Source organism: Eumetopias jubatus, unplaced genomic scaffold, assembly GCF_037043125.1.
Source record: "Eumetopias jubatus isolate StellerSeaLion01/CBP00866 unplaced genomic scaffold, mEumJub1_p1.0 scaffold_12, whole genome shotgun sequence".
NCBI lineage: Eukaryota > Metazoa > Chordata > Mammalia > Carnivora > Otariidae > Eumetopias > Eumetopias jubatus.
This window is the reverse complement of record NW_028274818.1, coordinates 111,167,235-111,181,921: the sequence shown is the minus strand read 5'-3', so window position 1 is coordinate 111,181,921 and position 14,687 is coordinate 111,167,235. Positions and strand designations below refer to the sequence as shown.

Here is a 14,687-nt window from a genome sequence, read left to right as displayed (position 1 = left end):
GCGGGCACCCCCCACGCGTGGCCCACATCCTCCTTATTCTGACATCACGGGGTCTGAGAGGCTCCTGCCCACTTTGCTCAGAGGGGCCTCGGGCCTGTGGACGGCCACAGGGTATAAGGAGTATGAAGGAAGGGAGGCACACCCAGCTTCGCCTGCCCCCAGTGTGGGCGAGACCACCCCTTCCTGAGTAGATGGCGGGAAGGGCTGCCGGACTCTGTGAACCAGATGCGTCCCCCCAGGGGTGCTGACCGGCCCACTGCAGTCTGGAAACAGCCTCTCGGGGTTGGAACTCCGCTTTCACGCCTTCTTGTCCCTCATGCAAAAGAGATGGCCCCTCTGAGCCTGGGAGTGTGGTGTCCAGGCCCTAACAGGGACCCTCCAGAAACCTGGCACCTGGGGCTAACGGCAGCCTCCAGACATGGCTCGATCACCTGCCAGCCCCTTACTCCTGTTAATGCAGCCTTAGCTGGCAGCACTGTTCTGTGGTGACACCTCTCTCCACCCCCAGTCTTCGCTGCAGTAATCCTGCTGTGCTGAGCTGGTTTGGGCCTCCCTGTCCACACAGAGGGGGAAACTGGCCTTCTCACACTGGCTCCCCTGCAGGTGGGAAGTGGACCCCGACTACTGTGAGGAGGTGAAGCAGACACCCCCCTATGACAGCAGCCATCGTGTCCTGGACATCATGGACATGACCATTTTTGACTTCCTCATGGGTATGTCGGCAGCCCCAGCCTGCACCGGGAGCTCCCAGCCTGCACCGGGAGCTCCCACCCTGCGTTTGACCCAGCTGTGGCCAAGCACCTGCTCTGCTCTGTCGCTTTGGCTCCAGGGTCAGACGTGGGGAGCGGGGGACAGCCCTGAATTTTCAGCTTGCTTCTCTCCACAGGGAACATGGACCGCCACCACTATGAGACTTTTGAGAAGTTTGGGAACGAGACATTTATCATCCACTTAGACAATGGAAGAGGGTGAGCCATGTTCTTGCTCTTCCAGACCCGGGAGGGCAGGGCTCCGAGTGGGGGATGGTGGCCGTCCCCCAAGGACGCTGTGTGTGTGATGCGGGGCGCTGGCCCCTAGCCTCCAGCTCCTGTCGGCAGGAAGCGCCTGTAGTGTTACTCTTCCTGGTCCTCAGGGTCACCCTGTGTGCTGGGTCCTGCTATGTCCTCGTATTGCCCTGGGGAAACTGAGGCGCAGAGTCTGCTTGCGCAGAAGGGCAGAGCCGTGAGGTGCACTTTACCCCTCACGTGGTCATGTGGGACGGCCTAGCTAGGACAAATGGCCCTCCCTGCCCCACAAAGAGGGCCTATGGCCCCCGCTGGCTGGCCCCTGGGCAGTCCTGGGCCACCTAGGAGAGACGTCTGCCTGAGGGGTGTGCATGCAGGGACCTGCCATTCCTAAGAGGTTAACGCCTCAGACAAGTCAGCATCGGGCACCCGACAGTCGGTGTGTGCGGGCCGTGCTGTCGAAGACAGCAGCGGGGCTGGACCCTGGGCTGACTCACCCTGGTGCCTTCTCCACTCAGCCTGCCTCAGACCCCGCATCTGTGAGCTTCTGTCCAGTGCAGCGGCCAGAACACCAGGCTGCTTTCAGGGACCTCCCTTGTCCCAGGCCCTGCGTCTGGAGACAGCAGGGACCAGGCCACGCTGTACAGGGTCTTGGGGACACACTGCCCAGTCGTCCATAGCTGTGGCACTCCAGCAGGGCACACACGAGGTGCTGCTCGTTCTCGGGTCCCCCGTGGGGTGCATGTTGCAGGCTCTGCACACAGGTGTCCTGCTACATGTTGCACCCCCAATAATTCTGCGTTTCTTTGGCAGGTTTGGGAAATATTCCCATGATGAGCTGTCCATTCTGGTGCCTTTACAGCAGTGCTGCAGGTATGGCCTCTCCCTCTGCGCCCCCCCCCGCCCCGCCCGGGAGCCCCCAGCCCAGCCACAGATCGGGCAGAGGCCCCCAAGCCCCACTCCCACGGCACAGCACCCCGAGCCTGAGCAGCTCGAGCTCCAGCATCCGCAGCCCTTCCCGGCACATAGCTCATGCCGGTTGTAACGGCCCGTCTCACAGATGAACTTGCTGAGGCTCAGACAGCCGTCCTGACCCGCCAGCACTCCGTGCCACTCGCTGCGACCCTCTGTGGGGCTCCCCACCCAACTTTTTCCCTTTAGGGTTGGGGCAACGGGCCATGGGGCAGAACCAGCTGCACCCTGCCGGGGCAGGTGTGTGGGGCTGAGCCGGGCTCGGTCTCCCAGACGCGTGGGCCACCCCTCCCCGCCCTGCGTCTGCCTGGAGTCTCGGGTCCCTGCGGGCACCGCCAAGCCTCCCATGGCCGCCTGCTCTGCCAGGCAGGACCCTCACCGTGGTGCCTCTGAGAGGCAGGGGCCGGAGCAGGCCAGGGACCAACCTGCAGCCACCCCCCACTTAGAGCTGGCCTTCCCCTGTCCCCAGTTCCCGGAGGCTGGGGCCTGACGTCTTTCTCCCTGTAGGGTCAGGAAGTCCACCTACCTTCGGCTGCAGCTCCTGGCCAAGGAGGAGTACCGGCTGAGCCTGATGATGGCCGAGTCCCTGCGCAAGGACCGGGTGGCCCCCATCCTGTACCGGCCACACCTAGAGGCCCTGGACCGGCGGCTGCGCATCGTGCTGCAGGCCATCAGGGACTGCGTGGAGAAGGGTGGGCCCCACAGCGTGGTGGAGGATGACCTGGACCCGGAGCACAGAGTGCCCCCCGGCAGGTAGTGACCGAGAGCCGCCGGCCTGCCGTGGAGGAGGGACGGGCGCGTCCACGCTGTGAATTCAGTGACTTCAGGAATGGACGGGCCACTCCTGGAGTCAGGAACCGCGGGAATGTGAGCTCCTTTGGCAGTGGGCCCGACGGGACTCACTGTATTCGCTTTCGAGACCGCAGAAGGTTGGGGAGGGGCGCTCTGTGCTCATGGACGAGGCAGCCTGGCGGCAGGGGCAACCCACCCTTTTTGTATGGAAAGGAAGCCTTTATTTACTATTTTGTATTTATACATGGTGTCTATGTATATAAATAGTGACACCGATGCAGACCCCACACCATCTACCAAATGCATACATGGGGGCTGTGCCCCTGGGGCTGGACTGCCCCGCCAAGTGCACCCACACTCTGGACCTAACTTGAGACAAACTCACATCTCTCCTCCCTTCCGGCGGCCCTGCAGCCAGATGGCTGGCAGCCCCGGCTTGGGCACAGGAGGCTCCCCATGGCGTCACAGGCTGGTTGACAGACTCCCGGCTTCAGAGTGACGTCAACGACCACGTCTTCCGTTTCTCAGAGCCGCCCAGCAGCACCTGTGACTTCCCTTGGCGGCCGAGGGTGCTGCTCGCCTTCTGACTGTGCTTTGATAGCTGGTGTAAATACATCACAGAGGCTCCTCCAAGGGCCTCAGCAACAGGCTTAAATTTGCGGCATTTTTGTGGAATAGTTTGCAATGTGGTAAACGTGCAATAAAACTAGAGCAAATGTACGTTGGGGTCCGGGCCCCTTACGCCCTGAGCTCAGCTGCCACCCACCCGCCCTCCACAGAAGTAAGGCCATAACCAAAGCTCAGCTTTCGAGGTGCCACAGGTAGCCTGGGGCCGTGGCTGGGAAGGAGGAGGTGGGGAAGCCACCTGTCCCACTCTTGGTGTGGGAGGTGCTGACAGAGCTGGGTGGGGGTCCCCGAAGACACGGGCCGGTCCCAGAGGGTAATGTCGCGTCTACACAGACCTGCCACCTGTGGGCACACCGGCTTTGCCCAGTGGAGCTGGGACAGGTCCAGCCCTGCTGGCCGCAGGGCCTGAGTCCTCCTCTGGGAGCCCTGCCTGGAGGCTCCCCAAGACCGTTGCCCACATGGGGTGTAGCGTGGGCACGGGGGACCGCGATAGGCCAGCCCCTGGGCTTCCAAGAGGAGGAAGCTGCTGAGGGCTGACATAAATCCCGGAGAATCCCTGGGATCAGAGAGGGCTGGAAGTCAGAGCCCCCGGTGCCTCCGGGGCTCCCAGCCCTCTGCTGCCCCAGGACCACTGCTTGCCGTGCACCTTGCAGAGCCGCCAACATAAATTATTAGTGGTCTCTAAAGCAAGACTGCCAAGGTTGATTTTCTTTTCCTCATTTCGCAGGCGGGGACACTAAGGTTCAGTGAGGGGCTGACACTCGTCCCCAAAGTCAGTTCAGGTCTCCAGAATGGCCAAGCCATTGGCTACAGGGCGGGAGGCCTCCCCTCCGTCCCCGAACCCCACCTGGGGCTGTGCTCAGGGTGCGGCCCACAACGGAACTATCAAGGAGCCTCAGACTACAAAGGAAGTAAGTGGGGGGTGGCCCCCAAAGCCGGCCCCGCTCAGTCTCCCACCAGACACTGGCTTCCCGCCCAGCACTCACCCGGTGACCCCACTGGCTGGGTCGTCCCTGCCCCTTCTTGCCAGGGGCTGGCACCTGCGTACCTCGGGCCTCACCCACCACCTTCCCGGTCTCCTGCTGTGCCCCTCCCTCCTCCCAGGCCGCGCAGAGAGAACAGAGTGACTCCGAGGGCCGGTGCTGCTGCCCCCACCCCTCCAGGCCCCTGGTCCATTTGCCACTGGTCCAGTGGAGCTTTGCAGGGCAGAGAGGGTGACACATGGCCAACTCATACGTACGGCTCCAAAAACAGGGACGGTGCAGGGACAAAGGAAATGGAGACACCGGGCAGGGCCACATGCAAAGACGTGTCTCCCAAGTTCCTGGGTTGAGGCCCGACCCCCAGTGTGACTGCATTTGGAGATGGGCCTTTAAGGAGGAGATTCAGGTTGAAGGAGGTCAAGAGGTGGGGCCCAATCCCCTAGGACCGGTGTCCTTGTAGGAGGAGAAAGCAACACTGCATATCTCCCCCTGCACATGCAGGCGCCAGGCCACGCGGGGACGGGCCACGCAGGGACGGGCCATGCGGGGACAGGCAGGAGACCTCCCCAGGAACCAGCCCTGCACCCGCTCTTTGGAGTCCAGCCTTTGGATGGACGGCGAGAGAAGAAACGTCCGCGTGTTGGCTGCCCGGCATGTGGGCTTCTGATACAGCGCCTGGGGTACAGCAGGAGATCCACATTCGGTCTCTTCCCTGGGGTTCCGACACAAGAACTCCCGGGTCTTTGGGAGCTGCCTGAGCAAAGACAGAAGGAGAAAAGTGGGGGCAGGCCAGTCACGGGGGTGACCAGGAAGAGCACCGTAAGCAAGCGCGGGGTTGTCACCCAGATTCAAATCGGAACCTGTCTCTGGAACCTGGAGTCATGGGTCCCCCTCCTCGTCCACAGCGGACACACCCTTACACACGGAGGTGACCTTTATCGATGCGAACGTCCCGCACAGAAGGGGGACTTCCACTCTGCTTCAGAGCATCTCCCGTGTCTGCCGTTTCTCAAAATAACCAGCTCAAAATAATCCTTAGGCCAAAGAGGCATATTTGGGGTGACATAGCTGCCACCCTTCAAGAACCAGGCACCATGGCACATTGTGTTGAAGGAAGGCCAGCGTGGGGCTGTGGCCGTGGGTACCAGAGACCTCCGTGTGGACCCGGGCTCCGTGCAGACACAGCCTGGAACGTGGTGATTCACAGACGAGAAGCAGGAGGTCAGTGGGTCAGAAATTACTAAGGAAGCGTGGGCCTGGGATTCTTGCCGATGCAGGCCAGGGTGACCAGACACCACCAGGAGGTGCAGGATGGGGACCGGATCAGACATCAAGGGCGGGCGGGGCTCTCACTAAACTGACTTAAAAGGATTCTTGCTAAAATTGGCCAAAGCAAAGCTGACACGGAGGTCCCAAAGGCTGAGGGCTGGTCGGGGGAAGAAGGCAGGTCAGGTAGAAAGGAGACTCCTCACACCCAGTACCCAGGGCTTGACAACTGGGATATAATGGGCAGCGATGCTGGAAGCCACAGGGGGGTGGAGTGATTCCCTCCATGGCCACCAAGGAGCCCACTGCCCCTGGGCGAGGACACAGGTCCTGAACAGCCCGTGCCCAGGAGGGTGCTGCGGTCATTGGGCCCCGTGCTACCAGGGAGAAAATAGAGAAAGAGGGAAAGCGGGAGGACCCCAGCCAGGTGACGGAGGAGCATTCGTGCCACCCTGGCTCACTGGGCGGAGCGTGGCGTGGGTGGGCCACGGCCAGGAGGACACAGAACAAAGAGGAACCAGCTCTTTCTGCAGAAGGGGGCATGGCACAAGCTGTAGTGGGTCAAGAGCACCTGCCGGGAACCAAGCAGACAGGAAATGCCGTTCTGTCCAGAGGGTCAGCTAACTCAGGAGAGGAAGTATAGTTACCAGAACCCAGGACTCAGCTCGGTATGGCATTCAGAGACATAATCAACATGATTTCTCCAAAGAAAGAAAGGGTGGTATAACTGAGTCGGAATGGAGTCGGGGATGCTGTCTGAGAGCTAATCCTCTCTTGCAGGGCAGAAAGTTGATTGGCATTAAACTTAAAAAATGTTCAACATCTGCCTGTCCGTCAGAAGCACAGAGGTAACGCAGAAGCAGACGAGAAGACAGCCAGGGGAACATGGAATGTGATTTCTCAGGGACGCGGTGACGGGAGCAGGAGGAAAGGGGGGTCTGCCGCTCTCCACACCCCGATCCTGGTGCTATTAAGGCTTCACAAGGCGCGTTCCCCAGTTACGTTGGCAGAGTTCGGCATGTGGGTGAAGATGCAGGGGAGGAGGTGGGGTCAGAGCCTGGGCTGCAGGCCAAAGGATCACCACCCACCCACCCCCGAGAGAAATCCCCGCCCAACTGCACCCATTCAAAGCCGTCACACTGAGGCCCAGACCCAAGAAATTATTTTCCTGAGTCCAGCACTGTGGTGTTCGGGGCCCAGATCTGCCTGACCTCTAGACGCAAGAGACCCCTCTTTCTGTCTTCAAATCAAACCAGACCATTCCCTGAAGCACCCATAGCTGTGGACAGAGAACACACCCAACACCCAGACCAGCATGCCCCTGGGGCTCCAGGGCAACCTTGTGGGATGGAGAGAGGCCGGACCCGAGGGAGCCAGTCCCGAACAAAGAGAAGAAGAAAGGGCTTTCCATTAAACTCCTCTTGGTGCAAGTCAGCTGTCCAGGGACGCTTACAAAGCCTGCCGGGTCCACGAACCAGACAACATTTTGGCAGAGGTGCCTGGGGGAAAGTGCGGGCAAGAACTCAAACAAAACCACCCCTCAGGAGGCCTGGGAACTGGTTCTGGAGACTCAAAGGGCAGGTAGGAGGGGAGGCAGCACCCTGCCTGAGGCCGCAAGCTCTGGGCTCAGACCACTACCCAAAGTAAAATAAGTAAGTAAACAAACAAACCAACATATAAACCTCAGCCCCTGCGGGCCACAGGGGGCAAAATGTGTGCAGTGGGGCTTTGGCAATGCAGGTGGGTGGGCACCCCCTCATTTCCCAGCCCCCTACCCAGAGGTCTGAGATGCACAAAGGACAAGGGATACCCCCCCATGGCCCAAGAGAAGGATGACAAAGGCACCTCATGGACTGCAGTCCCTCCCAGGTGCACCCCCGTGGCTCCCCAGACCACCTGGGAGCCAACTGAATGAACAGACCGCTGGGGCCAGAGCCTCAAAGGCCAAGCCCCCAGGCAGAGGATGCCTTTGGCAGGCTCCCAGGTGGTCCAGCCTCAATGCCGCACCCAAGTGGCTTCCACCTGCCACTCAGATCACAGACTCACCCTCACATATCCCTCCCAAATCCTGGCCAGTTTCTAAGGAAAGCTCCTCTGCTCGTCACTGCACCCCACCCGGAGGGACCTTAACAGAAGAGTCAAGCAAAGAAGGTCTCAAGCAGCCTCTGCCTGGGTGTGAGGTGTGGTGAGTGGTGAAGGAAGATAGGCGAGCAGAATCCCAAAGCCCCCCATGTGGGGAGGAGGTCCCCATATGCACGGAGGGGTCTTTCTTACTCTTCTTGGAGCTGGCATTTGGAAGGAAAGGTTCAGAGCCGGCTGGGACTTGCCCACCTGGGAGCTGGGAACAGTGTCCACTCTGTCTCAGAGGGGTGAAGACAGCTCCTGGCCTGGCAGTTTTAACGGGGCAATGGGGTGAAGCTGTTAAAGAGGTAAGCTAACAGGTGGGGTTCGGTGGGGTACACACTGGTGCCTCAGCCCAGAACAGGCTAGGTTGCTGTGTCCACCTGAGGCCCCTGGTGTGGCCATCCCTGTGGGTCCCAGGGCTCTAGGAGGCAACTTCTCCTCACCACGCTGACTGCTGTAGCCAGATATGTCCTGCGGCCACCGTCATCCTGGAAAGGTCCCCCCCTGGGGGGGTGGGGAGGGGGCACCAGGAACACTGCCCAAGACTGGTCCACTTGCACCATCTAGAGGAGAGCCCGAGAAAAGCAAAAGCCACTCCGCAGGGCCCAATGAGCCCCTTCAGGAGCCCCGTGGTCCTCAGGACCAGAATCCAGGACCTCCAAAGCAGAGGGGACATGGGGACCCTCAGCTGCCTGGCACGCGGGTCCCTCAGCCAGGCAGGCCATCAGCAAGCCCCAACCAGGCCAGCTGGTCCTACCGTGTCCAGGCCTGGAGTGGCCCCAGGCAAAGGGCCCATCAGGCTCGCTCTTCATTGTCCCACCAGGATCAGCACAGTGCCTGCCACTCAAACACTACCCTAGAACGAATGCGTCGTTCTTCAATGGCAAGTGAGTGGAAGCTCTGTGCACCAAGATACACATCCAGACACAGAAGACATTTGGGGCTCATGCGGAAGGCAGTGGAGGCTGGAGAGGCACCCCCTCTGTGGTGCCACAGGGCCTTTGCACAGCCTCCCAGCCTGGAGCTCTCTGCCCCACACCAACCATATTTTGTTAATTCCTATTCTGAGCGCTGCTCAAGCATTCCAGCAGTGGAGGGGAGTTTCCTGGTGCTTCTCCTGGCCATCTCAGTGTGTCCTATCATGGGTACAGACTGTCCTTTCCTCTTTCTGGGATCCTCTGCTTCCCCACTAGGCTGGGAGCAACGCGAGGAACAGGAGTGCTTTCCGCTCTGCCCAGTTCCTGGCTTGTGGTAAGTCCTCACTGAACACTGCGGATGAACAACCTGGCATGGCTCAGTCCCCGCCGACCTCACCACTTGTCTCATGCACTGAACTTGTAACATTCCTCCGAGGCACCTCCTTTCCCCGCCCTGAGCCCTGGCGCCCAGCTGGCCGGCTCTACACCTGGGTCCTCATCTCCATGGTGCTCTGGCACTTGCTGATTCTCTACCCCATGCTGTCCCCGCCACTGGAGTCAAGGGTTCCCACTTCCCATGGGCCCCCTGTGGTCCACGCCTCCTGGTAATCACACCCCTGCAAGCCCCTCAGTGTTGCACCAGGTTGGTCTCTGAGACCAGTAGACATACAGGTCCCTGCCAAAACTAGGTCCCGGAAGACCCTGGGCCCCTGCCTCTCCTTCTCTCAGATCTCCTGTGCAGGGGAAGTTACCTGCCTTGGTGTGAGTGGCTGGATGGAGGGGCCCATGTGGTGAGGACCGGAGGCCCCCGGGGCCAGCAGCTGGTACCAGCACACGAGGCAGGCGGAAGGCTGCTTGGAGGGGGGCTTCCAACCCGCCAAGCTTTCAGAAGACCCACCCCCGGCCGCAGAGAGAGAGAGAGCCTGAGCTGGAAGTTGTCGGCTCAGCCACACCCAAACCCAACTCTCCGAAAGCCTGCGAGACAGACACGTTGGCAGAGGGAGCACCACAGACTCCAGCAGAACAAGCCATCTCGTTGAATGTGTCTACTGATTTTACACAAGAAGCAGGATTCCACCAGGGGTGTCACAAAGTGCGTCACGGGGTGTGGGACCAAATGCCCACCCCAAGCAAAGGAGCCCAGCTGGTAGCTCGGAGGGGAGGCTGCCTCCACGTCATGCTCTTATGACATTAAGTGTTTTCCATCAGCCCTTGGAAGTGACACGTGGGAGACAGCATGGTTTTTGGTAATGAGAGCTCTTAATTAGAAGTGGCTTCAAACTTGGGCTCTGATCATCACCAGCTGTGCGACGCAGGGCCTGGGATTATTGTCATCTATTTCTCCACGGGCTGGTATGTGGCCTTTCCAAGGGAAGGGACCATTTTCAGGGGAAGGGCCAGCTCACACGGAGGTGTAAGGTGCTAAATGTGCCAGGCACGACCCGGGCCTTGAGATGATGGCTCCCCTGAGAGTCTCTGGGCTACTCCAGCTCAGGGTTCCCCTCTTCGTGAGGTTCAGGTTTGGAGTGGCCACCGGAGCCTCCACCAAGATGTGGAAGGCTGGAGTGAGGTGGCCATGTTGTTTCCTGCTTGTCCATCATCTGTGTGACAGGCTTCAAGGTCCTTCTTGCAGCCCAGTACACAGGGTCCCCTGATGCTGGCTGACCTCGCTGGCCAGGACAGAGCTCCAGGTCCATCACATCTGCTCCCACTGCTTCTGCCGGGCCGTGCGGCTCCTGGGAGGGCAAGCCTCAGAACCCAGGCTCTCCGAGGAGGCACCTGAAGCTTGACGGAAAGCCGTGGGGGAAAGGGTGAGGACAAGAACAGGGACTGGCAGAGAAGACCCCTGCTGAGCAGAGGTGATGTGTTTCTCTCTTTGGCACAGACTGCTCTGCCTCAAATCTCATTCTCACCACTTGACATCTTGGGTCTCCAAGACCACTGCAGATTATTGAATTAAACTTTTTTATTTTGAGATAATTGTAGATTCCATGCAGTTGTAAGAAATAAAACAGAGGTCCCCTGTACCCTTTACCCAGTTTCCCCCCATGGTGACATCTTGTATAACGCACAATCCCACGACCAAGACCTTGACATTGACACAGCACACGCAGAGCGTGGCAAGGTCGCAAGGACCCCTCATGTCATCCTGTTATCGCTGCAACCACTTCTCCCCTGCCCGCACCTCCTCCCAGCTCCAGGAAACCACTGTGTTCCCCATTTTATCATATTGTCTTTTCAAGAATGTCTGTAGATGGCAGCATGGAGTATGTAACCCTTGAGGCTGGCTTTTGCGCTGAGTTGGAGATCCATCCAGGCTGCTGCTGTATCAGTGGTTGGTTACTTTGCATTGCTGAGGTGTCCCCTGGTGTAGAGGGGATGGAAGCTTGTTTAGCCATTTCCCCGTGGAAGGACGTCTGAGCAAGTCCCAGTTTGGGGATGTGACCAAAAAAACTGTATGAGTGTGTGTGCACAGGTGTTCTGTGACTTTAACTTTCCATTTCTCTGGGATAAATGCCCCAGAGTGTAATTGCTGGTTAACACTGTGGTCACATGTTTAATTTTTAAAGAAACTGCCAAAATGTTTTCAAGAGGCCCTGTACCATTTTGTGTTCCCACAGTCCAGCAAATATAATTTTGACATCTGACAGAGAGGACAACACGGAGCCACTGAATGTGTTGGAGCCCCAGTGTGCTTCTGATCCTCAGCAGAAGGCAGCCGTGGTGCCCAAGCAGAAGGGCCACTGCACAGCCTCCCGGGTGGTGCTGGGGGAACCTGGCTGCACCAAGTCAGGCCTGCCCACCCTTCCTCACCAAGGGTGGTGGGTAGCATCAAGCCCTCATGGGGCCAACTGGCTGGACTGAACACAGGTCATTTCTGAGCTCAAGGTTGTGCTTTGAAGGGAGAATTTTCTGGAAAAAGACTATCCAGACTTGCTGACCTCAGGCAGATTCACAGACATGGGTCAGTTCAGAATTCTGCAGATTATTCATGGAAATGCCTTTGGTGGCACATCCACTGTGAAACAGACACTACCCCCCCCCCGCCCCCGCCCCCTGCCACACCCTGCCTGGCAAGATCCCACCTCATTCTTTTTCCTAAAATTCCCATACCTTGTCTTCTCTTCCGCATGCATCTACCCATACAAGGAACCACAGCTTTGGAGCTAGAAGGGACGAGTAAAGTAGTGGCTAAGCGGTGAAGTGCGCTCCCAGGACTGAAAGCCCTGTGCCCCAGACACTCAGGGGCTCCCTTACAGGCTGGCTGGGACCTGGAGGAGGCACCCTTCTGGGCAGTTAGGGACAGCGCCGCTGGGACTCAGGGCCTTGGAGGAAATGCTGGACCCTGTGTCTCTGACGGGGCTCTGATCCAGTGCTCCAGGCAGGGACACACCAGCAGGGCCCAAACTATCCTGCCTGGACTCTGCTGCTCTGGGGCAGGAGGTGGGGCCGAGCCTGGTAGTGGGGGAGGCAACAGTCGCAGCCCTGTCTGTGGCCTGGCTCATGGCTCTGTTCTGGCCACCCAAGAGTCCACTCTGGGATCCGGCGCCAGGGAAGAACCTAGTGTCTCCGTGCGCGCCCAGGGCGCACAGACCCCCGAGCTCTGAGGAAACATCCGCCAGTGCAGGGAGCCCACGGGGAGCCCCAGCTCCGGCTCGGGGGCGGGGAGGCAGGTGGGAGGGATACCCAGCGACCCTGCCTCGAAATGTGGGGCCCCGCGCTGGGAGCGCGGCGACGCACACCCGGGCGGCAGCGGGAGGAGGGGGGGTGGCGCCCCGCCTGTCAGACCACCCAGCGCGCCACTCCCTCCTCCCTCGGTCCGCGGGCGGTCAGAGGGTCACCCAGAGCCCCGCTCAGCTCCCCTCAGCCGCTTTCCTGCTGGCTGGGGCCTCCCCCACGCTGGGATTGGATGCGAGAGAACGGGGTGGGCGCGGGTGGGGGACCCCAGAAGCCCAGGTTCCCAGCTCGGGCGTAGAACAGCCCGCAGTGCAGACGCTGCTGGCCCGCGCCCCGGAGGACCTCAGCAAAGACCTGGCGGGCTGGCGGGCGGCGCGGAGGAGGTGGCAAAGACAGCGGTGGTCCCCGCGGGCGCCGGGTGCGCCAAGATGTTTGACAGCTCACAGTATCCCTACAATTGCTTCAATTACGACGGCGACGACTACCCAGCCGGCAGCTCGGATGAGGAGAAGCGGCTCACGCGGCCGGCGTACAGGTGACCGCGGGGTGCGTGGTGGGAGCCGGCGGGCCGGGGACCCTCCTCCTCAAGGACCTCCTGGGACGGAGGGAGGGCTTTCTTCTCCGGAGGGCGGGGTGGGGGGTGGGATTCAGAGAAGGGACACGTTCCTCTGCATGCTCTCTCAACCTCCCTGAGGAAACTCCCAAGTGTGAAGATGAGCTTCTTGGGTCTGGGCCGAAGCGGGGAGCGGGGAACTCCAGAGTTCTCGCTCCCAAAAAACCCCTTCCCGCCGGCACCTCCCACACGCCACGGAGCCCTGGGCGCGGAGGAGTTGTGCGCTTCTAGAGGGGCTCCTGGCTGCAGGGGATTCCAGACACCGCGGCGTCCCCTCTTCCGCCCCGCGTGGCCCCATGCGCCCCTATTTGCAGCTACATCGCGCTGATCGCCATGGCCATTCAGCAGAGCCCCTCGGGCAGGGTGACCCTGTCCGGCATCTACGACTTCATCATGCGCAAGTTCCCCTACTACCGAGCCAACCAGCGCGCCTGGCAGAACTCCATCCGCCACAACCTGTCCCTCAACAGCTGCTTTGTCAAGGTGAGACCCCGCCCCGGCCCCGCTCCCCGGAATGGCCCCCGAGTGTCCCAAGCTTGGGGGCTCCTGGGCCAAGTCACCTTGATTGGGCGCGGGGGAGGATTTTGCGGCAGCAGTTGCTGGAAAGTTCTTTTTTGGCAAATTTAGTGCCTCCAGCGTGCTCCATGAGCAACGCCACACACCGCAAGGACAGGGACCTATCCAGTGCTTGTCTGGGAGTCCTAAGTGAGCCCAGACGCGGAGAGGGGTGGGCAGGAGCGCACCGGGGGCCAGCCCCTCGCGGAGCCCCTCCCTCTCCCACAGGTGCCTCGGACGGAAGGCCACGAGAAGGGCAAGGGCAACTACTGGACGTTCGCGGGCGGCTGCGAGTCGCTGCTGGACCTCTTCGAGAATGGCAACTACCGGCGGCGGCGCCGGCGCCGTGGCCCCAAGCGGGAGGGGGCGGGGGAGGCGCGGGCGGGGGGCGTAGAGGGGCCTCCGGGGCCGCCTGAGCCAGCCCCTCACCGCCAGCCCCCGGGCCCTGTTAGCCGCGCTGCCACGGGGAAGGAGGAGCCCAGGGGCATCAAGTTCAGCATTGACTACATCCTGTCCTCGCCCGACCCTTTTCCAGGGCTCAAGTATCCCTACGGCCCCCAGGAGGGCAGAAACTCCCGGCTGGAAACCCAGCAAATGAACCTCCACCTTTGGACAGTATGAGTCAGGGCTGGCACCCAGTTAGTCTGGGGTCTTCCAGGTGATTGCAACCCCACCTCGAACCAAGAAGCAAGGTTTTGCCACATCCTACTAACTTCCACAAAAGCGTCCCTGCTCGGTGCTGAAAACCACCCTGGGCTGGAGAGACAGGAGGTCAGTCTTCGGGCTTCATCCTTCCGAGAAAGTTCCCTTGCAAGAAGACCCACGGGGTCCTGCTTGACTGAAGCATTTGCTCTGGATTCACTGAATGATCCTTCTCTGAGGAACAGGAACACAGGTTTAGGGCCACGTTCACTTAGACCCAAGGTAGCATTTCATCCCTCCATAATCTGAGAATTGGCTGCATAGACAGCCACACCCTGGAAGGCGGCCGGTGCGCTCGGTCTACAGTTGGCGAAGTGGGTGGGCATCTTCCCTAGAGCTAAAAGTGATACTAATAAAGTGCAAACAGTGAAGTCAGATATCAGTTGATCCCATGACTGTCGCCCCGAGGTTTTTGACTGTGGCCCTGCTACGGATGATGTGATCGAAAGAGTAA

At 60.1% G+C, this 14,687-nt stretch overlaps 2 protein-coding genes across 2 annotated transcripts in view; both read left to right on the top strand.

Annotated features, from left to right (window-relative positions):
* The window catches only part of FAM20C (FAM20C golgi associated secretory pathway kinase), a 45,055-nt gene extending 41,567 nt beyond the window's left edge, over positions 1-3,488 (top strand). The window contains exons 7-10 of the mRNA XM_028091868.2: positions 604-713; positions 887-968; positions 1,818-1,877; positions 2,484-3,488. Coding sequence (XP_027947669.1) covers positions 604-713; positions 887-968; positions 1,818-1,877; positions 2,484-2,733 — 502 coding nt within the window. The 3' untranslated portion in view covers positions 2,734-3,488. The remainder of the gene's footprint in view (positions 1-603; positions 714-886; positions 969-1,817; positions 1,878-2,483) is intronic.
* Positions 3,489-12,780: 9,292 nt separating this feature from the next.
* FOXL3 (forkhead box L3) lies at positions 12,781-14,152 on the top strand. Its single transcript, XM_028091888.1, has 3 exons — positions 12,781-12,898; positions 13,291-13,459; positions 13,760-14,152. Exons 1-3 carry the CDS (start codon positions 12,792-12,794, stop codon positions 14,150-14,152), a joined length of 669 nt encoding a protein of 222 aa, XP_027947689.1. The 5' UTR covers positions 12,781-12,791.
* Positions 14,153-14,687: the final 535 nt, after the last annotated feature.

Coding starts and splice junctions, on each gene's coding strand:
- FOXL3 (XM_028091888.1), top strand. CDS start 12,792: ATGTTTGACAGCTCACAGTATCCCTACAATTGCTTCAATTACGACGGC. Junction 12,899..13,290: donor CTCACGCGGCCGGCGTACAG/GTGACCGCGGGG, acceptor CCCTATTTGCAG/CTACATCGCGCTGATCGCCA. Junction 13,460..13,759: donor TCAACAGCTGCTTTGTCAAG/GTGAGACCCCGC, acceptor CCTCTCCCACAG/GTGCCTCGGACGGAAGGCCA.